This window comes from Mus pahari, chromosome 12, assembly GCF_900095145.1.
Source record: "Mus pahari chromosome 12, PAHARI_EIJ_v1.1, whole genome shotgun sequence".
In the NCBI taxonomy this organism is placed as follows: Eukaryota; Metazoa; Chordata; class Mammalia; order Rodentia; family Muridae; genus Mus; species Mus pahari.
The window spans coordinates 11,993,856-12,019,804 of record NC_034601.1 but is presented as its reverse complement, the minus strand read 5'-3'; the positions used below and the strand labels follow the sequence as shown (position 1 = coordinate 12,019,804).

Below are 25,949 nucleotides of genomic sequence, written 5' to 3'. Positions count from 1 at the left end.
AACAGGCTCAGTGAGAACAGTGCTCAAATGCAAGGCAAGGCTATCAACTCCAGGAATGTGAATAGGTATTTAAAAGGATGTGGGGCGGAAACCTGGTGCTCATTGATGCTAAGAGTCCTAAGAACAATTATCTATTACTTAATATGCAAAATCATGCAGGTTCAAATTAATCAGGAGTGAGAATAAAACAGTTTGAGTCTGAAATCCCTCACAGGACCGTGTTCTGAGGCTCACCTCCCATGTTGGGAGGCTGGCTGGAGGAAAGTCCCTGGAGCAGGTCACTAGTGGATTATTGCCTCTTGCTCCATCCCTTTCTGTTTTCCACCACGTGAAGAAGCAGCTCCATGACTCCAGTCCCACCAGGATGGGCTAGACTTCTTGATGCTCTGAGCCCAAATAAACTCCCTTAAGTCACTGTTGTTTGGTATTTTATCTTAGCAGTAAGAAAAGTAATGACACACACGTAAACTTTATTGCTGTTTCTTTTATGGACTCTACTACAAAGCTGACCTCATCGACCTAACATACTCCAGCTAGAGGTGAGAAACAGCCCTCCTGCAACTACTGTTCAGTGGGTTAAAGGAATTTTGTCCTTTTGTTTTTCTCTATCAGAAACACAGGGAGGCAGCAATGTTCCTAAGAGCTGCTCCTCACGACCTGTAACCTGGTACTTTCTGTCCACTTAGGGCAGGAATAGTTACACAACACTTTTCTCTGTCTACTGCAGCAGCTGGTCAACACTCCTAGATAATGTTTGTCAACTGCTGTCCCATGATAGGATTTCTGCCTTCAGGATCGGGCAACTTTCTTTTATACTTCTTTTAGAGTTTGGGAGTGAAAGACAAAGAACACTGCCTTTTATGTCTCCACAGTGTCACCATCAGAGATCAGAGTCACAGCTACTCACACAATGCTCATTTTCCCCCTGATGCCATTATTAAAGGGAAAGGTTGTATAGTCAACCAATCAGAAAAAAAAAAAATTAAGAAAATAAAATACCAGGTTGGTCAGTGTGGTGGCGTACACCTTTAATCCCAGCACTTGGGAGGCAGAGGCAGGAGGAGCTCTGTGAATTCAAGGCCAGCCTGGTCTACAGAACAAGTTCTAGGACAGTCAAACTACACACAAAGGAACCCTGTTTCCAAAAAAAAAGAAAAGAAAAGAAAAGAAAAGAAAAGAAAAGAAAAGAAAAGAAAAGAAAAGAAAAAAGAAAAAGAAAAGAAAAAGAAAGAAGAAGAGAAGGAAAGAAAAGAAAAGAAAAGAAAAGAAAAGAAAAGAAAAGAAAAAAGAAAAAGAAAAGAAAAAGAAAGAAGAAGAGAGGAGGGGAGGGGAGGGGAGGGGAGGGGAGGGGAAAACAATCCCAGGTTTTCCAGGGTATTTACTCATAAAAACTAGAGGTTGATGCTGAAAGATAACAGAAAATTATATACACATGTAGGATTTTTAAAAATGTAGCTTTGGTATCCAATCTAAACTCTTCTTAGTGGAGGAACCCACACATTGCTGTGACGATGGCCTTGCCCATGTGTGACATTGTCTTGCTATCTTTGTCTCTTGTAGGATGCTCCAACTAACTGCCATACAGGAAAGGGCAAAGAGGCCAGAAGGGAGAAGGGGTGACTGTACCTTCCACATCTCATCCTCTTCCACCCTCCCAGTCTATAATTTCTACTTCTTGAATGTACTGCAATGAAAGCAGAGATATACAGGATATCTACTTTATGATAGGTGATATCATCTCCCTTGATTTTAATGACTAAATAATGGCCTACATAGCTCTATGTGCATTTGGCCCAATCAATTAGAACACATGAGGTCTAATGTTTCAGGCTTAAACAGTTTGCTTGGCTGTGTTATAATTTTTTAAACAGCAACCAGATTTTCATGCAGTCTACACATAGCTTCCAATAGATAAGGTCGCAGTAGGACTGATGCCTGCTGGGAACAGGATTTCTGGCCTTCAGGGAGTCTTTTCCTGATCAAACTAACATTTAGGGTTAGTCAGGAGCAGCGTCTCAGCCGTGGGTTCTGCAATACAATGGCTTCATCCCTCTCACTTCATCTTAAGAGGCCCTGGAAGGGGCAGAGAGAATAAAACTCAGAGGTAGTTGGAGACAATGCAAAGGCAGGCCTGAGGTTGAGTTCTGATTAATAAGCTACAAAAGAAAAGAGGAGAGAAACAGGAGGGAGAGCCAGAAGGAGTGTGGGGGAGAGGCGGGGCTATGTGGGTAGGGACTTCCTGGAGTTCAAAATAAGCAAACAAATCAAGTTTCTCTGCTTGTCAGTGGCTTAACAAGTCTGGAGCACAGTGAAGTTTCCTCTTTTTACAAAGAACCATGCAAAGTACTCAGTACATCTTACATAAAAACCAAAGAGGATTACCTTGAACAAAGGGAATGGAATTTTCCTTTTACAGTCAATATATACCCTTCTTAGATTGGCATGCTACACTATATCTAAACAAGTATGTAATTTAGGAAGTTTTGTATACTTTTTAAAAAAATTAATGTAGGCTAATGTATACCTAGGTCGTTGCCACCAAATTTCAGGATGGCCTAACATCAGAAAAAAAGTATTGTTTGGAGATATATGCATACCCTTCTGTACATACACACAAAACTTAGCAGTAATCAGCTAGAAATAGGGTAATTCTTTAGCACATAGCTGAAAGATGTTAGGGTCACTATATGTGAGGATGCTCAATGTCCAGTCACTAAAGAAAGGCTGGGTTAAACAGATGAAGATCAAACTCTGTGATTACAGAAGGCAAAGTCTGAATCACCAGCTGAAAATCTTAAGAAGGGAGATTTGGGGGAACCAGTAGACCTTGTAGCAACCTTGTAGAAACCAGAAGACTTTATAGAAACCAGAAAGACCTACTTAAAAGATACAGCTTAGGTTGGGTAAAAAAAAATTAGCTCACTTCTTACCAATATACTAACAAGGATTTTTATCCTTGAGTTAGTGTTAGATTGGAAGTCTGCAAAGGAACCCAGTGACAGGTTAGAATCTGGGCCGCACTCTAGGTTTACTGCACCAAAATCTCAAAATGGATTATAAGAATTTATATTTATGAGTGTAAGTTATGGGGGCACCTATATTAAATATTCTATAAAACTGATTAAAATTTCAATGATGGTGGTGAGTTGGGTGTCAAATCATCTTGAGACATCTTTAATCCCTTTAGTAGCATGTTATTAACTATCTCTGTGTATGACCTAAAATCCCTGTGGTTCAGCTAAAAATCCTTCGGTAATATACAAATAGACCCCAGTTTATACTAATTCAAAGACTAAGAATGTAATCAGAAAGTATCTAAGATTCCCAGAGACCTCTTCACTTAGCTTTAATCTTCCTACCTGATATTTCCACCAATGTATTCAGCAATACCTTACTAACAACACCTTACTTTGTTCTGTTATTATCAAAGTTTCATGAAGTCATTACCACACTAGAATACTTGGGATAACCTAACTCTGGGCCCTAGGACATAGCTGTATTATCTAGCTCAGAGAAAACTACCCATATCCTTTGGGATGAGAGCTGTGCTTTTATGTGGACAATTAAACAGTTTCTTTCTGGACATGGTGATACTTGCTTAAAATCCTAATACTCAAGAGAATGAGGCAAGTATAAGGTCAGTCAAGACTATACGGCACACCTAGGGAAACAACATATATCCCTAAAATCCCCAAATTTTTGGTACTATGTGTAGCGGTGAATTACTTAAACCGCTTCGGCTCCCGGTAGGTCACACACGTGCTGCACCCAACCAAGAGCTCTCTGGATTCATGAATGAAACACAGGCATGCACACACACACACACACACACACACACACACATCAGCTAATTTTGATATGCCTTGACTAGGTCAATGGCTGGGCACTTGTAATACTCCTGGTGGCAGCTAGGATACATTTCCCTTCAGTATCCCTGGCTTAACAACTTCTAAATCTGTTATTTTCTTTGCTGCCCTGTTACCTTCTGGCTAGTGCACGCCCACCCGCCCCAACCTCGCCCCAACCCCGCCCCAACCCCGCCCCAACCCCGCCCCCATAGGTACACTACACTGTTGGATGATTTCTCTTCTGCAGGAATTGAGTCTCATCTCTCCCATGACTCTGAATAGATAGCACTTAATGGTTAGATTTTAGATTTAGCAATATAATATTATGGTTTAAGTTTTTATTTGCCTCTATTTTAACTTCATAGAAGTTTGTTCACGGAACCCAAGTGTCTGTCTGTCTGTCTGTCTCTCTCTCTCTCTCTCTCCCCCTCTCGCTCTCGCTCTCGCTCTCTCTTCCCCCCTCTCTTTTCTGAGATCAGTCTACCTGCTTTCTACCAATAGATATTCATTTTAGCCAAGAAGAAAAGAGAAAACTTATTCTTGTCAGTGACAATTTGAATATATAGCAATTATAAGAAATGCACTGCCCATAAGTTTATGGCCAAATAAGATATTAAAAAACCTAAAAAAAAATCGGTAAAGAGGTCTTACAGATATATATTGCCCACTACAAGAGGAAATAACAGTTATTTAAGTAAATTTCCTTTACTTTTACATAGAAAAATATAAATTTTTACAGTGAAGAAATATTGCCATCTTCACGGAGGAATAAAGATCAGAAATGACACAGACAAATGAGAGCAGGCCCAGTGAAGGGGAGATTCACGTTCAGGCTTCTCACTATGAAAATGTGGCTATGTTAGGCCAAATGGTCTCTGAGACTTAGGAAGACTTATATGTAGGTTTCTTACTATGTCCAAGTGTCTATGTTAGGAGCATCTCTTTCTGAGGCATAGAAAGCATGTTCCAGAGCTAAAGGGAATCATTTAGGGCAATCTGAATCAAATGCCAAAGAGTCAGTACAGTTCAGTTAACACAATTAAATGTCCTCCTGTAGGGAAATCTGGCCTGCACTCCATTCCTCAGCTGCACACATGCCCTCTGATGCCTGGATGGTTACTATGGCATCAGCATCACAGAATGCTCTTTGACTTTAGCCTTTTATCATCTGTACAAGAAAAGTGTAGATAAATGGATTGTTTTCTGGAAATTACCCCAGTCATCCAAGTTTACCTGCTACTATGTATCCTAACCCAATTACTAACTTCCATGTTTCCTTAGTGTGACCAGCAGCTTGGTCACACCTCCCCCCCTTCTAGACATGTTCACTTTGCCAAGAACAACTGTCACTCTCCTTTAACACACTGCTAAGGCCTTTACACCCCTTTAAAGACCCACAGTGAGGTGACCTCCCGAGAGTGTTCTCTGACTATGGAAAGGAGAATATGCTTGGTTTTCTTATGGTTCATTGCTGCAGGAAGAAAATGCTGAGTTCTAATGCAATGTTTGGTCCTTTATCACACTAAGTCTTTCATGCTTTAGTTGAGTAGATGGAAAATCAAAACAATTTCCCCAGCCTGGGGCTCAGAGTCTAATATCTCAAAGGTATGCTCTGAAACAAAGGCATCATTTCTTCAGATGTTTTCATGTAAGTCACACACACACACACACACACACACACACACACACACACATATATATATGCCCTCTTCACTGAGGAATAAATATATATATATATATATATATATATATATATATATATATGTGTGTGTGTGTGTGTGTGTGTGTGTGTATACATGTATAGATATACATTATATATGTATGTTATATATATTTTTTAAGTAGGATATACTGGTAAAATTTTATAGAAGAAAAATTAAGAGATCTGTCTAGCAGCAAACTTGTCAAGCATGAACAAGGGCCTGGGTTCAAGTCTTGGTAGTAAGAAAAAAAGTATTTACCAGAACACTGGTAACTATTATTATTAAATCTTAAAACCTTTGATAACTTTAAAAGTATTACATTCTTTGAACTGTAGATTCTTTGACAGTAAAACTGAGATTTAATACCTCATACTATCTCAAATTCTAAAGTCTCTTTTGGTGATAACTACATTTCAAAATCACTTGCGCTATGAAGGTTCCAGTAAAAGGAGTCTGGGTGGCAGAAAGATAGGAAAATGGCTCTTTAGAAATTTTGTTCAAATTGTTCAAAATGCAAAGAGCCATTTTCCTATCTTTCTGCCACCCAGACTCCTCTTACTAGAACCTTTTTATGGACCTCTCCGTTTCCCTTCCCTCACAGATCCGGAATGCTGACTGCTGACTTGGACATGCTTCTCATTTCCTCTAGAATGTTGCTATTACCTGGGATAACATCAAATCCCGACGCATACTCAAACCAAAAGGTAAGGAAAAATTTTCACATCATCAAAAGTTGTTTTAAAAACATTCAGTCATAGATTTATAGAGTTTTTCATTTAAAATAGTAAGGGAAAACTTCAGAATATTTTCTCCTCCAGAAAAAAAGGGTTCAAATTCTGGATATAAGCCACCCTGGTGACTTGTATCAATGAGTCTATTCATCGTCCACTCCAGGAAACTTAAGAAAAACACATGACGTAAAGCATCTGGCTGGCTCTGCATTGTGCGGCTCTTAACAGTTAGTAGGAAATACCTGTTATTTGCTTTTTTGTCTCCAAGTCTCTGGTCTGCTTCAGCACCTGCAGTAGCCGAGGCACTCCATTCAGTTCAGCTACCTCTAACTTGTTATCATTGTTTTCAAATACCAAGTTTCTCAAGGCCCCACAAGCGGCCCGCTGAACGTCTTCGTTCTGAAGTTTGAGCAGTTGCAGAAGCTTAGGGATGCCTCGAAGTTGATTGACCTAGGGAAGAAATAAATGTATATAACTGTAATGGCTATTCTTCTTGGTTGTCAACTTTACTATATCTGGAATAAACTACAATCCAGAATTGAAGGGCACACCTGTGGTCCAGATCTTGTGGCTGGAAGACACAAGTTTCTTACCTGGATCCTGGCATGAAGATCGTGAGGCACAGTGGCCACAAAAAGCTTAGGCCCACACAAGGTAGTACCTGCCTTTGATACCAGGAAACTAAGGCAAGGAGATCTCTGAGTTTAAGTTCAGCCTGGGACAAAGCAAGTCCCAGATCCAGGTGTGGTGATACACATCTTTAATCTGGGCCATAAACTGCTGGATGCCTACATAGGGACATTGGAAGAAGGAAGACTCACTCTTTTTTGACTGCTTTGTACTTACTTGCCAGTACATCTGTTGGAACCTACTTCTACAGAAGACCAGCTCAGACAACCTCATGGGATTGAGCAACTACTAAATTCTTGAACTTCCCATCCACAGCTGCCCACTGTTGGGTTATTTGGACTACAGATTGACTGTAAGTCATCACAACAAATTCCTTTGATATAGTGAGACATTCTATGTGTTCTGTGACAACTCTGACTAATACAACCCTACTTATTAACTTTGATGTGGCATTAAGCCATTCAATATCTTAGGAATGATGCTGATGCTGATCAAAATACTTATCAGTCAATACTGTATGCAGCACAGTCTGGGACTCGGGTTGTACAGAATAGCTATTCTAGAGGCAAAATCTGTCAATAAGCTTTCAGAAAAAAAGACTAAGTAAAAAAGGATGGGTGAAGAGTGTTCAAGAGCAAAAAAAGAACTTGATAATAAAAGCCTGGAAAAAAAAATAAGATGTGAGATAACCTTAAATCTGGGGACAAGAAAGTCTGATAAAAGAATACAGAATTACATGGGTACTTCTTCCAGAATAAACTTCTATAGTTAATAAAAATGAATAGAAATTACCATCAATAGTAGGAAAATATATATTTATTATGGCAGTGTTGGAAACCTTGAAATGTACCTCCAAATCTAATGCCTAGAGTATTTAAAAGGATGACATAAGCTATGTGGGAATTTTAAGTAAAAAATTTATACCTTTGAATGTGTCATTTAAAACATTCCTTCTACCCATACATGCAAGGGAGAACATGTCTATTAAAAGAAAGAGCTACACCTAGGAATGGAAGAGAAAAACTTTTTTTTTTTTTAAGAATTATTTATTTATTTTATGTATATGAAGTACACCATTGCTCTCTTTAGACACACCAGAGGGCAATCAGATCCCATTACAGATGGCTGTGAGCCACCATGTGGTTGCTGGGAATTGAACTCAGGACCTCTGGAAGAGCAGTCAGTGCTCTTAACCACTGAGCCATGTCTCCAGCTCTGATAAACAGATTTCTTAGCTGAATATGCTAGTAAGTGGAGTCAAAGGGGAAGGCTAGCAAGCTACAAAGTGAGACCCAGTCTTCAAACACAGCAAAATAAAACAAAACAAAAGAACGGAAAACAAAAAGCAAGATAAAATAAAATAAATGTATTAGATTCACAGACTATGGTCAATTAAAATAAGTTAAACATGAACAGTGTTAAACATGAACGGTTAAACCTGAGCAGTGATTTAGTGTTTTAGGCTGCAAACACCATAAAAGAAAGCAGGATGTGAACATGTCATCTGTAACTTGTAGTCTATGGTGGCCCACATCATTGCCTCTGTCTACATCTGCCTGGCCAATTTTCAGGTTGCAAGGGCTTTTGGCAGAGACCTCACTCCTCTGTATCATCATAATGCAGATGTTGTTAAGAAGTCTTTTTTATGATTGACCATGGGCTTTGTTGTCAAATGAGGCATACAGGTGCCTGAACATTGTGCAGCTGATGCCAATGGCACATTTGCATATCACACAGTGTATCAAACCCTAGCTTCCCTCTCTAACACAAAAAGCACTACGAGGACTGGCGAGATGACTCAGTGGGCAACAGTGATGGCCTAAGTTTAACCTCTGGAACCCTAGAAATCCAAAGCTGCATGATATGCTCATTCCTGCAGGCTCTTACTAGGAATGCGAGGCAGAGACGGGAGAATCCCTGGAAGCTTGTGGGCAACAAGACTGTAGACACAGGAAGACAGAGGAAGAGAATCAACTCCCACGAGTTGTCCTCTGATTTCCACTTGTGTGCAATGATACATGTGTGCAGGCACACATATATAGTAAATGAACATGAAAAATAGCAAAAGTGGAATTTATGGCAAGAGTCTTCCAACCTTATATTTTCTTTTGAGTTGATCAGGGAAAAGACTAGCAAGACAGGAAAAAAACCAGCATTATAAAATTAATCTAAGGTCTGCGCCGAGAAACCGAAGTGTAGGTGACGGTTCCGAGACATCGCCGCCAAGCTGGGCACCGGGGAGATGGCCGAGACGGACCCCAAGACCATGCAGGACATCACCTTGGTGGTGGAGACGCTCTTGCAGCAGATGCAAGACAAGTTTCAGATCATGTCAGACCAGATCATCGGAAGGATAGATGACATGAGCAGTCGAATTGACGACCTGGAGAAGAATATCGCTGACCTCATGACCCAGGCTGGAGTAGAAGAACTGGACCCTGAGAACAAGATTCCTACTGCCCAGAAGAGCTGAAGGCTGTGGGTACTGAATCCAGAACATCGTTTTCCCGAGCCAAGACAAAACCAAGTGGCTTTCTGCAACTAACTCCTATGTGTGGACAGGTTTATAAACGTGCATTCTTATCACAGCCTGCATAGCCTAGAGTTCCCCTACCCCCATCCCTCAAACTTGCTATCTTCACATCTTGGTCAGTTCTATTAATTATTAAACACTAAAATTTTGGCGGTTTCTGGATAAGATTGTCAAACTTTTTAGTGATTTTTCTGAGGTCCCCTCCCCACTGCTCCTCCGTGGTAGTCGCTGTGTGATAAAGTGGCAGAGTACTCGTGATTACGTGACCGCAGCCCCTCCCCTGGCAGAAGCCATGCGCGAGACATAAGTGTGTACGGTTCTTTGATTTTTTCAGTGCAAAGTGACTGTTGAGCCGCCCGCCACTGGAGTGTCAGAAGTACTTCTCCAAATGGCCCAGAACATCTAATAGTTGTTTGTGCCGAAGTAACTATCAGAGTTTTGCATGAGATTCTAGTAGCGTCGTTAGGACCTGCCGTGCTCATCCGGCGGGGTATCAGAGCCCAGTGACCCCGTCCTCCCTTCAAGCTACTGACTGAAAGGGAAGAGACCAAAAGACCCATGTGAGCCCACCCCTGTGAGCATGGCTGGAAAATGCCCTTTGACTTGTGGGAGGTGCTGGTTTTTAAGAAATACTATTTTACTTGAACTATTTCTTGTCTAAATTCTTGCACAATGAGTTCTATTATTAAAGAAGACAGATTTACATTTAGGATTCTGGTGTCTGGAGGCTTAGCCTCAAAGCCAGTTTTTATGACTTAGAAGGCAATCTATGTCACTGTCCCCACAAAGTGATTTCATACAATAAAAACCAAGAGTAATTAAAGATGAAAAAAAAAAAATAAAAATAAAATTAATCTAAAATAAATAAATTCAATGCTATTTAAAAAAATAAATAAATAAAATTAACCTAAATAGTAAATCATAATCAAAATAATGACCACAACAAGTTTCTCTTTTGCATTCTGTCTGAGGTGTCGGGAGTGTTGAGTTTCATATATATTATCTACTTCATAGCTTGTGGTAACTTTAAGGGAAGTACTTTTTATGAAAAACAGTTACATAAAAAGCAAAAATGGGGCAAACATTGTTTGAATGCCTGGTTGGAGATTAGGCCAAATCTGGCATCTTAAGAGAGGACTTCTGTGGGTGGTACTGTCTAATATGCCTCTGTCAGAAACACAAAGTAGACTAAGAAATCAGGGCATTAAAAAAAAATGTAGGCTAGTGCTCATGGTACTGGAAGCTATTCTATATGGTACAAAGGAAAAATGTAAAAACCAACCCTAGCTCAGACACTATTAGAGAAGTTTCTTTTTGCAGTATATAGAAATTAGCGAGACCCACAACAAAACAATGTGCCAGAGAGAGAGATTTTAGAAGTCAGTTCTAAATGGGGTGTTTTCATCAAACCCCTCCACTCAGGAGCTCAGGGACCTATGTGGAAGAGAAGGCAGAAAGATTTTTAAGAGCCAGACATGATAGATAACGTCAAGAAAAGTGTAATCCAGACACAACAGGAGTGATGTACATGTAAACTGACAGAGACTATGACAACATGCACAAGGACTGTGCGTGTTCAAGCCAAACAGTCTCAGTGTTGAGAGGGAGACATGGACCCTACATACCCTAAAGAAGAAGTTATCTGCAACTGATATCATGCCGGGCATGGTGGCACACGCCTTTAATCCCAGCACTTGGGAGGCAGAGGCAGGCAGATTTCTGAGTTCGAGGCCAGCCTGGTCTACAGAGTGAGTTCCAGGACAGCCAAGGCTACACAGAGAAACCCTGTCTAGAAAACAATAACAACAACAAAGAAAAAACAAAACCACACAGCACACTTAAAATGTGTGGTGGTTTGAATGAGTACCTCCAAAGGGTCATATATTACAATGCTTGGTCTCCTGCGGGTGGAACTATTTGGGAAGGATTAGGAAGTGTGGCTTTGATGGAGAAGGTGGGTCATGGAGGAGAGGAGCTTTGCAGATAAGGGAGTAAGCTCTCAGCTACTGCTCCAGAATCATGCCTGCTGACTGCCACAGTTCTTGCCATGAGGGTCATCAACTCACACTCTGAAAATGTTAGTTTCCAATAAACTCTTCCTTCTGCAAGTGGCTTTGGTCATGGTGTTTTGTCACAACAATATAAAAGTAACTAAGATAAAACTTGGTACCAAGAAACAGGCTACTGTTGTGACAAGCCTGACCATGCTGTTCTTTAGAGGAATGTTAAAGATTTGGCGATGCTAGACTAAGAAAGTGGTTGAATTATACAGGGGCTTAATGGGCCACCCTAGTGGGAGCCAAGAAGACAGTAGTGTTGAGCACAATGTAGACTCTGAAGGCCAAGCTCTAGCTCATTCAGAGGGGAAGGTATTAGCAACGGGACTAGAGACCACTCTTGTCATGTTTCAACAAGTAATGTGGCCGCCTTTTACCCTTTCTGAAAATATACCTGACACTAAATTTAAGTTTTAGATTAATTTTATTGGATGACGAAGTTTTTGTTTTTTGTTTGTTTGTTTTTTGAGACAGGGTTTCTCTGTATAGCCCTGGCTGTCCTGAAACTCACTCTGTAGACCAGGCTGGCCTCAAACTCAGAAATCTGCCTGCCTCTGCCTCCTGAGTGCTGGGATTAAAGGCGTGCACCACCACTGCCTGGCAAGTTGAGGAAGTTTTAAGACAGGCTAATATTGACCTTGTTGCTATTAGCGACCACTTTTATGTGGGACTACAATGAAACGAACAAGAGGGCTTCACTTTCTTTTCCCCCCAACTTCACTCCTAGCTCTGTAGCAGACCACATTCTGTGACCTCATCTTCTTTGACCACATTTCATGAAGATCACACAATCTTTCTCATATCCTTCCTCACTACCCCATCCCATTGTCTTTGACACCAACTCCCTCAGCCATTTCCTGGGACACACTGGCCATACTGGCCAGGGAAACAGGTAGACAACTTCCACTTCCCCTTCTTCCCTGTAAATCCACTCCCCTAGCCTCATCCCTATCTGCTGTGGCCTCTCTTCTCTCTATGCCCCCATTTCCAGAGGACTATTCAGATCCTGGAGGCACATACTACTTTCTTCCCTCCTGGGGACCCCCTCATCCTCACTCACCTCTAGCCCACCCACAATCCTAGGTGTCAGCTCCCAATACCTAGAAACAATTTCTTACATGAAATCCCCAGTGGCCACTCCTACCAGGATCCCAGAAGCATCCCTACCAGGCACCCGTAGCCATCACCTTCTCCTAAGAACAAGGGAGGGCAACAGAAACCAAAGAACAAAACACCCAGCCCACAAGGACAAGAACAGGAATTACCACCTAGAATTATAATCTCCCCAAACAAAGACGCCTAGACTCCAACATAAAAACACAATAAATAACATAAATGACAATGGTTAGACATAAATGACAATCTATTAGAGGAGAGCAACCCTGCTACAAGAAATGCAATATCACTAAAGCACAAGACAAGGACTTCTGAATAGCTTTTAAGATGTCCTTGAAGGAGTTATGAATAAATCCATTAAAGAAATCTATGAAAACACAAACAATGGAATGTAACACAAAAACATAGTTCAAGACAGGAAAGTTGAAATAAAATCACCAAAGAAAGCCCAAACTAAGGAAAAAATGGAAATGGAAAGTTCAGGAACTCAAATAGGAACCTTAGAGGCAAGCCTCACCAACAGAATATAAGAGATAGAAGAGAGAATCTCGGGTATTGAAGATAAGAGAGAAAAAAATGGTTACCTCATTCAGAGACAATGTTAAATCAATAAAGCTCCTCACACAAAACATTCAGAAAATCTGGGATATAGCAAACAGACTAACTATCAGTATTGGGAATAGTGAAAACCAAGTCAAAATCAGATAAAATATTTTAAACAGAATTGTAGGAAAAAAAAATGTTCCTAATCTAAAGAAGATGCCTATCAAGGTACCAGAAGCATACAGAACACCAAAAGAGATTGAACAAGAAAAGAAATTGGTCCACTGCACATAATAATTAAACATTAAATGCATGGAACAAAGAAAGAATATTAAATACTAAAAGGGGAAAAGGTCAACAAATATGACTTTTCTATGGAGACTCTAAAAGCCAGAAATTCCTAGGGAGATCATCTACAAATTTTAAGAGACACCAAATTGAAGGACTGATTCTTTCAATAGATGGAGAGGGAAAAACATTCCCTGATAAAAGGAAATTCAAGCAGTATCTTTCTGCAAACCCAGCCCTACAATAGGTGCCAGAAAGAAAACATCAACTGGAAGAGTTAACCACATTGAAGAAAACAAAAGGAATAAATAATATCAGACCAGCGAGTCAAAAGACAGGAGGGAAAGCCCAGTAGCAGAGCAAGGAAACAATAGGTCTCAACACACTGCTCAGTGACATCTCTCAACATCAGTGGACTCAATTCTCCCCACAAAAGTACAAATTAACAAAATGGATTTAAAAACAAAATTTATCCTTTTGTTGTATCCAAGAAACAAACCAAGGATAGATATCAAATCGCAGTACAAGGATGGAAAAGATATTCCAAGCAAATGGACAGCAAGCTGGTGCAGCCATTTTAATATCTAAAAAAATAAACTTCAAACCAAAGCTAATCAGAAGAGATAGAGAAGTGCACTTCATAGTCATCAAAGAAAAAAAAAATCTACCAATGGGGCATTGCAATTCTTAACATCTATGCACCAAACACAAGAGTACCCAAGTTCACAAAAAGAAACATTACTAAAGCGTAAATCACACATTGACTATCACATGTTGATAGTGGGAGAGTTCAATACCCAACTCTGACTTGTAGACAGGCCATCCAGGCAAAACATAAACAGAGAAATGCTGGAGTTGACTGATACAGAACATTTCCCCAAACACAAAAGAATATACCTTCTTCTTAGCACCTTATAGAACTTTCTCCAAAATTGAACACATACTCATACACAAAACAAATACAAACAACAAGAAATTGAAATAACACCCTGCATCAAATCTGACCTGTACAGATTAAAGCCCGACAACAATATCCACAAAAACAACAGAAAGATTACAGACTAAAAAATTAAGAAAGAAATTAAAAACTGTTTAGAATTAAATTAAAATAAATACATAACATATTATGTTATGTATGGGACACAATGAGGGCGGTTGTAAGTACACTAAGTGCCTACATTAAAAAGCTGGAGAGAACTCACATTGGGACGTAACAGCAGTTGAAAGTTCCAGAACAACAACAAAGAAGTAACACACAAAAGGACTAGAAGGCAAAAATTAGTGAAGCTCAGCAGGGCTGAAATCAATTACATAGAAACAAACAAAATACAAGAGATCAGTGCAAAGAAGAGTGGTTCTTTGAGAACATCAATTAAGATTTACAAATCCTTAGCCAAGCTAACTAAAAGGCAGAGAGAGAAGGTCCAAATTAACAAACTTAGAGACAAAAGTCAAAAATCAAGGCATAGCAACAGACAAGGAGGAAATTCAGAGACTCAAAAGGACACACTTTAAAAACCCATACTCCTAATAGGAAAATAAAAAAGAAACAGATAATTTTCTTGATATATAACCACATACCAAAGTTAAATCAAGACCAGACAAACAATTTAAACACATTTATACCTTCTAGTGAAATAGAAGCCATAATTAAAAGTCGCTTAACTAAATGCAAACAAATCAAAAACCAAAAACCAAAAAAACCAAAACTCCCAAAAACCCCAGGGCCAAATGGTGTTAGAGAAGAATTCATTCAGACTTTCAAAGAAGAATTAAAATCCAATACTACTCAAATTATTCTACAAAATACAAAGAATGTACAAAGAATTCTACAAAATCTAGCCCCATTTATTTTACAAGTCCACAGATACCCTTAATCCTTAACCACATAAAGACTTGAAAAAGAAAATTATGGATCAATTTCCTTTATGAACATAGGTAAAAAGAAATTCCCAATAAAATGCCTGTAAACTGAATCCAAGAACACATAAAAAAGATAATAAATTGATAAACATAATCCACAATATAAATGAATTGAAAGAAAAAAAACACATGATAATATTTGAGATCATTAGGTGCAAAAGAGGCAAAATTGAACACTCCTTCATAATAAAAGTCCTGAAGAGATTACAGATATAAGGGACATATTTAAACATAATAAAGGTAATTTATGCTTATTTGTTTGTTTATTTTATGTATATGGGTGTTTTGTTTGCATGTGTATCTGTGCACCACTTGCATGCCTAGCAGCTGCAGAGGCCAAAGCAAGGTGTCAGATCCCCTGTCTGGAGGTAAACAAAAAAAGGGGGAGGGTAACATCCTGAGTGGGGTAACGAAGACTCAGAGAGATGAATATGGTATATATTCACTTATATGTGGGTGTTGCTGCTGATTCTTTGATAAGAAGGCCACAATCCCTGTAAGTACAGAGGTTAGGTACAGAGCAGACTACGGGAGAGGCTGCATCTCTCTAGAGGAAATAGGATATGGATGGATGGTAGGGGGTGGGAGTGGTAGTACTGGAACAGGACGATCAAATGGGGAGCAGTAGAGAAGAGGAGGGGAAGGGAGGGTACATGGAGAGGGATAGCTAAAACCAAGGGCCACTTGAGGGTTCACAGGGAAACCTAATACAGTAGAAGCATCCTAAAATACATACATAAAGTTGGTCTAAATAAAATTGCCAAATAATAGGCAGATGGAGCAGAGCTCTAACTAGACATCTCTCATCACCACATGAAGCACCCAGTGCCAGGAATGGGTTACATATAATTGCATTTATCTTAGTCAGGGTTACTATTGCTGTGATGAAACCCCATGAGCAAAAGCAAGTTGGGGAGGAAAGGGTTTATTTCATCCACAGTTTCATGTCACAGTTCATTATCAAACACACTGAAAGCAGGAACTCAAGCAAGGCAGGAACCTGGAGGCAGGAGCTGATGCAGAGGCCATGGAGGATGCTGCTGACTGACTTGTTCTGCATGGTTTGCTCAACCTGCTATCTTATAGAATCCAGAACCACTAGCTCAGGGATGGTACTAGCCACATTGGGCGGCGTCCTCCTCCATTAATCACTAAAATTATTTATAGGCTTGCCTACAACCTGGTCATAGAAAGGCATTTTGACAATTGAGGTTCCCTGCTCTCAATGACTTTATTGATCAAGGTGACAGAAAACTAGCCAGCACAGCTTTGTTGGACAAAGGGATTCCATGGGACTCCTCAAACAACTCAGATTAGTGCATATCTCCTGCCCTCCACAATTTAACAGAAAGGCCCCATTGCTCACAACAACCTATATAACTCACTAAACACAGAGAAGTCAAGCTGGTACCCACCTAGAACCTTCACCCCTAAGGACCAGTCTATTATACCAGAGGGTACTGTGCACACTACCAGAGGAGAAAGGGAAATACCAAATACCAGCTACAAATCCCAAGATTTACAATATGTGCTGGTACAATAGTAGCACAAAGCTTATAGAAGTAACCAACCAAGATTTTTATTTAAGGCCCACTCCATGAGATGGAACCCACACCCAACGCTGCTAGGGTGACCAAGAACCTGAGACTAGACAGGCCAGGGATCTATGAAAAATTAAATATTACTGTCCTGCTAGAGGAATATAGCAATCAAATGAGTCCTAATGACATTCTACTTTACCCATAGGTCAGTGCAGCTCAAGCTCTCCTTAAATCCACAGTGTAGGCAAGAATGAACTTGAATTTCTGACCCATTTGCTTCCATCCCAAGTGCTAGGATTACAGGCCTGCATCTGCACTCCTGGTTTCTGCAGTGTTGGGCTTTGTGTATATGAGGAGGCATTGTTTCAGCCTTCAGTGAAAGGTTTTATTTTTACATTAAGGACTGGTTTTGGTATGCAAGGTCAACATACCACTGATACTTTGCTGGATTTAACATGGAATTAAAAGACACTCACCCTTTTCCGTGCTTCAGATTTTTGGAAGCTCTCATGCTGTATGAAGGTAGCTGCGGCAGAGATCTTGGATGCTGGTACCTGGTCTGCATCCAGCATATTCACAGCTCTCTCCAAGGTCATTTCTATGTCTGCATTCCTAGAAAAACAGTCAGACAGCATGGTGAAAACACAAGCCATGCCCTCTTGATTGCCCGGGAGTGACCTAGCGAGAATTAGGAAGCACCTATAACATCTGCAGTCTAGATTGTCTTTACCCTGAGAAACATCAGCCCTGGAAATCAGAAGGTATCAGGCTAGTGGTAGAATATCTCTAGTTCTCCTTAACCTGGCCTCTGAGGATGTTGTAGAAGAAAGTAACAATGTATACTAAAAAGAGAAATGCAAATCTCTAAGATAGATAGTTACAGTATTGTAATTATACAAAAAACAATTACCCCAAACCACCCAATACAACCATTAAAATTAAAAAAAAATTTATTCATAGAAATTAAACATTATTACTACTCTGGGAATTTCACTGCTACAGTAAGAACATCTCCCTAAAAACAAAAACAAAATAATCATTAGATTTTTCTCAGAGTTGCTCAGAATCTGCTATTTTACTTGAAAATACAACAGCAGCCAGAAAAAAACTCTTTTGCTTTGGTAAAAATAAGTCATGCTGGTGTGACAGATGCATCAAGCAAAGTAATGTGTAATTGTCTTCCTAGAAACGCCTTTCCTAACAGTTCAACTCCACTCTGCTACCCCTCACTCGACCACTGTAACCAAGTTCGCCTGGGGCGTAGTGAGCAGTGTGTCCTTTGTAGCAGGTGATGATGAAGTCAGGTGTAGTTGAATACAGACATGGTTACATCTAATTCATTCCAAGTAATACAAACACCCAAGACATCTGGTGAGGCTGTTTTCTAGCATATGCTAGCAAGTTCAGTGTGGATAGTCTCTCTTCGCCAATTGTTATATGCACAAGTGGGAAGTGAAAAGTGAATGTACGTCACTCTGTGACTGGTGTCCCTGTGTGGTGGTAAGCATACAGCAGGGATGGACAAAGAAGCAATGTGATGTATTTGCTGTAATACATTTTCAACACAAAATTTCAGAATATGCCACCTCAAAATATGAAGTTTTGGCTACTGTTTATGTTGAGCTGAAAGGCACTTCATGTGTATAAAGGTATTTAAAGAAAAACAGAATACTGGTGTCCTCTATACTAAGAACTATATAATGTTTCCATATTTGAAAATATAAGAGACCATTGTAATTGGTTAAAGAGAGATGGCAGGCCAGAGCTAGGGCTCAGCCTGACATGATGACATGCACAATGTCCAGCTCTGTGTTCAATCCCCAGTGGTGGTAGCACAAACCTATGATCCCAGTACTTGGGAGGTAGAGGCAGAAAGATCAGAAGTTCAAGGCCATCTCTGGTTGTATACTTGAGTTCAAGGCCAGTGTGGGCTACCATTTAACACTTCTTGAGGCCCACAGAAGCATGACTTGATAGACGGGGTTGGGGAGATAAGTGAGAGATCAGAAAGAACAGTGTTCCCAGGCTCCTCTCTTCTAAACTAGGAACTCAAAAAGTGAGCCTTCAGCAACGTTAGTTATGACTCTCAGTGTGGGTCAGCTGAGGTGAGAGCTAGGGAGCAGTGTGTTGCCATGGTTTCCACAGCAATACATACACACATACGTACCGCACACACAAATATCATACACAGACACACACACCACATACACATACATGTACCGCACACATACAAACTAACCAACACAAACTGATACCATACACATATACACAGATCACATATACACACATATGCACACACACATACATACACACACGCCACATACAGACACACATGACACACACATATACACATGCATACACACGCACCACACACACAGTGACACTGTATACACATGTACACACATACCACATACATGCACACCACACACATATACATACACACTACACACATACGCACTAAACACATACACACACATACACACGCCACGCATATACACATACATACAAAATAAGAAACTTAAATGTAAATAACAAATACAACAGGAAGAACACAAAATGCTAATGGTCAGAATAAGAGCCTTTATAGAAAGAATGACCCCCCTCCAAAAAAAATCCTAGTAATTTTCTGTGTGTGGAATGCCCAACTTACATTCCTGCCACACAGTTTGCTCCAGTGTTTATCCTGATATAGCATACGGTTACATCTTTGAAGACATCAGGCTCCTATAAGTGTTGTCGAAAGACATGAAAATGGCCTGACAGTCCAAGGTATGGAAAGAATGCTGCTGTGGGCATGGCTCCCTCCTGTTAGCGGAAAGCTTAGAGACAGACACTTCTGAGAGTGCCACAAGAGTCTAAGCTGAGACGGTAAAGCAAGTCTTCAACTGGGAAGTGACTATAGAAAGAAGACTCAGTTGAAAGCTGGCGTGTGTAAGAGATGGGAAGATGTCATGTCCTTAGCAGTCCTAACTGATGACTGCGTGACATGCTCAATGTGAGTAAAATTCGTGATAACCAGTGTGGTCAGCATTCCATTGCAAAAGGACAACTGAGTATTCTTCATAAATTGTTAATTAAAAACAGGAGACAAAAGTATGACTGTAAGTTTTTTCAACAGGAAAGTTACAGAGTCCAGAATAAAAACAAAAACAAAAACAAAGAAAATTACCAAAGAAGCAAAAAAAACAAACAAACAAATAAACAAAAAAACAACACCTCTTTGAGGTTCCAGAATCTATCACCTCATAGTATACAGTTTCCACTGTTAACTATGTCCGACTGAAGGGTACTTGGTACTTAGAAACCCAGATAGGAAAGCAGGCTTGGAGCTCCCTGTGCTACTTAAAGCAGGCCACAAACTTCGCAGAAGAGAGATGCCCTCCTTGCACAAGGGAGGGTATTCTTACCATCAGACACTAGTGAGCAATTAGGCTGAAAGAGGCACTAAGGCTTACCTTCTTTAATAAACAAACACTTATTTTCTATTAATAAACAAATGCTTATCTTCTGTTAGCTTTCTGTTCCATGGCTCCTACACCTACTCAAAGGGCCTTCCTCTTGCTATATATATACACAGTCACCATGCCCTGGTTCAAACACTGAGTGCTTTGGGGCTTACTTTCCTTTGTAAAGAATTCTCCTTTATATGTTAAAAAATAAGGATATCTGATTTCCTATTGTTAAAATAATAATTAGAATAAACATGACATGTGGGGCAGTCCGTGTGACCCGTTACTGTCTAGGTCGCAAGCTGACTGGTGATTTACTGAAGGTCCACTCTTCTTAGTCTCCTTACCTGATCCCAGAGTGCACTGCTCTCCACTCCCTCCTCATTCCACACAGAGCTGGTGCTTACAGTACGCCCTGCTCCTTTTCTCTGCTCCTCTCCCAGACCCTCACCCCACGCTTTTCTCTCTACGTGGCACTGTGGAGATGTCTTAGATTCATTTGTTGAGTTATTTAACTCCAAGAAGTACAGAAATTTCATTTATAGAAAAATCCATGTAGAATGTTTCACTTGGTGATTTCTTTTATTATTTATTTTTTATTTTATGTGCATTGGTGTTTTACTTGCTTGTATATCTGTGTCAACATGTACAGAGAAACCCTGGAATTGGACAATGGCAAGCTGTCATGTGGGTACTGGAAATGGAACCTGGGTCCTCTGGAAGAGCAGCTTGTGCTCTTAACCAATGGGCCATCTCTCACTTGGTAATTTTTTTAAAAAAACTTTCTCGTTAGTCTGTTTTGGACAAGTGCTAAGTGTCTCCTCTACCCTCAAGACAGTTTCCAACTGCATCAGTCACTGACTAGCTGAAACATTTCCAATGTTCTGGGAAAATAAACCCATAGTTTAGTACTTTGCATCACAATCTAAGTTTACAGTTGTATTTAGATATTCCATAGGAAAGACCCACACATATGAAGATATACTCAGAGGGCATAAAAAGGTAGGGTCTGGAAATGGGTCTGGCCAAAGGGAAGTGTGAAACAGCAGGGTAAGGACAAAGGATGCGGTGTACAGGTGTGTGGCGAGTGTGTCTGGCAGCAGCCATGGCTCTGAGTTGTGCAGGACACCACTGGGAAGGCCACTGCCATTGTTTGTTTCCTCTGTAAAGGGATGCCTATTTGCCTCTCTTAACCAGAGGAAGCAAAACTTTCCCTTCAGAAATAAGAGTTAACTCCTAGTCTCTAGAATTTGAGAATCTCCAGAAGAGATTAGTCTTTGAAACATAATTAGTCTATTAAAATTATACTGTCCATTAAAATAATATTCTGACACAAGTGATTATAGAATTTAAATAACAAAAGGATCTAGACAGCAAAAAGTCATTATTTCATCTCGGTCTTTCACTCCTACATTCCTCTTTCAGGAAACATTTTTATAGTGTCTTTTGTGAACCTGCCTCGCTCCTGTGGTACTGAGAATACAGGAATGAGTCAGACATTAGCAAAAACCTACAAGACTGGGGCAAAAGGTAAGTTAATGCATAAACACAATATAAAACTCTAAGGCAGGTTTGGAGGCTCACCCCAGCTGGGCGTCAGCGAAGGCACTCCTGTCCCTCTGTGCGTCCCCGTGCACATCCCTGCCGCCCGCAGCAGCCTGGCCTGCGGTGGTCAGCATTCTTCCTTGCTCCCGCAGGCTACTGCGGACTGAGCTCCTGGGCCAGGAGGAGCGGGCAGTTCTGCTCTGCATGCCTTGAAGCCGAGCCTGGCTAACGTGCACGGTGGTCTCCTCCAACAGGCTGCCCGCACTGTGGCTGGTGCCAGGACGGTGGGTAGGCATTGTGGGCTTGAGTGGGCCATTGTCGAAGACAGCATCGCTGAGTGACCCGCACCCAGGTGGCCTGCGGGCTGTGCCAGCCTGGCGTAGGCCCAGGATCTCTGAGCGAGCATAGCGTGGCAGGGTGAGGCGCCCACCAGGCACCACGTGGCTCCGCCAGGCATACTGATATTCGCTGTGCCCATAGTGGGCTCTCTCCGGGCTGCTCTCTGGGGAAATCTCAAGTCTCCTCAGAGGCTGCCTCCAGGATCTCTCCTCCACTGACTTCTGGGAACTGTACTGTGTTGCCCCTCTTCCCCAACGACTTCCATAAGTGGCAGTCGCTCCAGCCTGTATGAGAGAAATAAAGTTTAAATGAAGCATAATGACCTGACCGACTTTGGGATTACAATCTAACATGTCCATTTCTTTTAATAAAATGGAAGTCAGTACCCTTGGGCTACCCCGAGTCAAATTTATTTATACTCGAATTTAATATTGTTCAAACTTTTAAACATTAAAGTCCCAATGTTCCATAATGTTTACACAAATTTTCTTAAAAACTGGGAAAAGAGACCACTTGAGACAGACAGATTACTCCCTTCTCAAAAAGTCTGAAATTGTTTTCCTGATAATCTGATCACGGGTTATGTTCTCTGATATCCCACCTTAAGCATGTCATAGTCCCTAATGACAGGTGACTGCCGTCCAACAAAGTCATTCTCAACCATGTGCAGCTTGTAGACATACTCAGGAACACTGCTGGTTCGGTGAAGGTTCCCTGAAATTAAGAAAACATTAAAGCAATTTAGAATACAAATGTACCAATCAACACTGACCAGATGCATGACAAGCACTGAAGTTTATATCTAAGTGTTTTGAACCGATGGTTCAAAGCTGTTATTTGGAAAAGACAAATGATCAGAGGTTATCAAATCCTTTACTGGGTATTTCCAAGTGCCAGTAGGTGCATGCCAGCAATCTTTCTTTCTGAGTTGCAGGTAACCTGAATGAAATCAAGCAAGTTACAAAAACCAAACAACCAACAAAACCCCCAAACCCCAAACCAAACAAAACAAGAAAGCAATGGAAAGTACAAAACCAACATAGGCGAGAAAGCTTTAAGAAGGGGCGTATAGGGAACTTTCAGGATAGCGTTTGAAATGTAAATAAAGAAAATATCTAATAAAAAATCTAAAAAAGAAAAACAACAACAAAAAAAGAAATGTAAATAAATAACTCAACAAAAAATAAAATAAAATAAAAATAAATAGAAAAAAAAAAAAAGAAAGTCCAGCACTGCCGCTGAGCTGACGGGGGGGGGGGGGGGGGGGGNGGGAGAGGGGGAGGGGGTGTGAACAGCTTGGTTCCCTCCCAGGAAGTTCTGATTCAGGTCAGAGGTAAGCCCCAGGATAGGAGCTCTGGAATTTTTTGCTGTTTAGAAGTTGATGGGAATGAAAACATTCAAATGCTACTAGATAAGGGAGCTCGTGTAAACAAGGTGGTGGGGCCAGTACAGTCACAGACACCGAGCAAACTAAAGCTAGGCTAAGGAGCTGGCATTGTGAGTTGGTAGCTAAGAGATTAACCGCTCTTCTATGATGACTGTGCCTGGGAAATCAGGACACCAGCGGACTATTTCACAAACACTTCAGGGGAAAGCCAGGCCTGTGCTCAGTGATGCTCTCATCCACTTGATTACTCATCTCTGAGGAATGTGGGCTGGAAGACAGGACTGGCCCTCTCCGGTCTCTTTAGCCTTTTCTCGGCATCTGATTTCTAATCTCTTAAATGGAAAAGAAGACTTCTAGAGCCAAGGTGATGTCTTTTTCTATTTTTTTATTTTTGTCCTGTAGTGTTTCTTTTACACATGCGAGGAAGAAAGACATTCAATTATCCTAAGAGCCTCACTAGAGATGCTGAGAACAGCAGAACACAGGCCCTCTCAATATGATGGAACTCTTTCTAACAAAGTGTCTAAACGTTTACATTTCAAGAGACCAATAGTTAGTTACTCACGGATTACTTGGAGGGAGAATGAAGACTGTTGTTACCAGAAAGCTAAACAGTTTGAGTCCATTTGGATTAGGTTTGCACATGTGTCCCTATTTGCTGATGCCAATCAAACTTTTTTGTCTGGTTCCTGAGGAGAGGCACCCACACACAGGCTTGTACGTGTCGTTTTGAAGGCACTGAAATCATGGTTAGCCAGAAAGTCCTGAGTCTAGAACGCATGAGGCCTGGAAGGGGGAGGAGCTTCTGAGTCAGGAACTCATTAAGGCCGCTTGCCACTGAAGAAGGAAGGAAGGGCTAGTACAAGCAGCCGCTCAACGAAAGCCTCTCTCTTCCCAGCTATCGTCTTACAGCTGCCTGGGGATCTCAGCAGAAACTCCATTGGTAGGAGACAGACACCACGCCCATGTACTAAATGCCATGGACAGCCCTGCTGGCTTCGGGTTTTACATTATCAGATTGTAATTCTGTCGAAAGAATCTCCCAAGCCACTTCTATCAGTTAGTTATAGGGGGTGGGGAGGGGGGCTTCACTGCAACTTTGTGAGATTATGCCTTCAGAGAGCCACTAGGATGGCAAGGTGCCTAATGCTAAAACCACCATGACTTTCCCTTGAAGGGCCTGTACCCACACTTAGGTGTATCTCACTTCCCATCTCTGCGCTCTAAGGTATGTTACTTCCATGTGAGCACCTTGCTTTCTTTCTTAACCTTAATTCTCAGGCTGATATTAAAATATTTTTAAAATTGAAATCTTTAACTTTATTTCACATCTGCTAGGTCAAAATTTCTGTTTTGCATTCAAGCCACAAATGCTAGTGTGCCTTGCATTGAGGTCCCTAACTGATTAAGGGAACTTCTCAGGCTGCTGTGTCTCAGTGCCCTTGCCACAGAATGAGGGAAAGGAATTTCTTCAATTTAGGAGAGGTCTTAATGGCTCCTCAGCTACCTGTTCCCCCTGACTCCCTGGTGCAGTCCACAGCGCAGACAACCAGGAAGCAGGTGTAAAGGTTATGCTGGCATACACTAGAGATTAGCACTATAGACATAGGGTAACACAAAAGGCTTTGAGCCTTAAGGATCTGGGGGAGGTAAAATGAAGAAAGCTTATATTCCTCCTGTCTCCAAAGAAACAGAAACTTCCTATAGAGTCTGCATAGGCAAATAAGTATTAATTAGCTGATGAATAAGAAACCAGATGTTTTACTTACTGTTCTGTTGGTGATGAGACAGACACCATGTCCAAGACAGCTTATCGGAAAAACAAAGCATTTAATTGGAGGCTTTCTTACAGTGCCACAGGGTGAGTCCATGGTCATCATGTCAAGAAGCATGGTGACAGGCAGGCAGGCAGGCATGGCACTGTAGCAGCAGCTAAGACTTACATCTTATCCGTATGATAGAAGCAGAGAGAAAGGAGAGACTGGCCTGCTGTGGGCTGACGTCTTACAACCCACCTCTCATGAGACACCTCCTCCAACAGGCCACACCTCCTAATGCTGCCCCCAAACACTTCCAACAACTAGGGACTAAGCATTCAATTATGAGCCCATGGGGGCCATTCTCATTCAAACAACCACACCAGATTTACAGTTTGTTTTGTTTTCCAAAGCAATTTAAAGATGATTACAATGAATAGGCTACTGAGGAGGCTGAGGAGGAGGAACATTTGAACTAATGACTTCAAGATAGACAGAATATGAGACAGCTTTAAAACAACAACATCCCAATAAAAATGACAAAAACTATAGTGTATTC

General features: G+C 40.9%; 2 protein-coding genes across 2 annotated transcripts in view; one reads left to right on the top strand and one right to left on the bottom strand.

The window, feature by feature from the left end:
* The window catches only part of Pkp2 (plakophilin 2), a 60,485-nt gene that overhangs the window by 25,685 nt on the left and 8,851 nt on the right, over nt 1–25,949 (bottom strand). The window contains exons 2-5 of the mRNA XM_021209445.2: nt 22,848–22,960; nt 21,947–22,530; nt 17,390–17,525; nt 6,525–6,732 (exon numbers count right to left, since the gene is read on the bottom strand). Of these exons, the coding sequence (XP_021065104.1) occupies nt 6,525–6,732; nt 17,390–17,525; nt 21,947–22,530; nt 22,848–22,960 (1,041 nt within the window). The remainder of the gene's footprint in view (nt 1–6,524; nt 6,733–17,389; nt 17,526–21,946; nt 22,531–22,847; nt 22,961–25,949) is intronic.
* On the top strand, nt 9,091–10,271 carry LOC110329673 (heat shock factor-binding protein 1). The gene has a single exon (XM_021209446.1). The coding sequence runs from the start codon at nt 9,155–9,157 to the stop codon at nt 9,383–9,385; it is 231 nt and encodes a 76-aa protein (XP_021065105.1). The 5' UTR covers nt 9,091–9,154; the 3' UTR covers nt 9,386–10,271.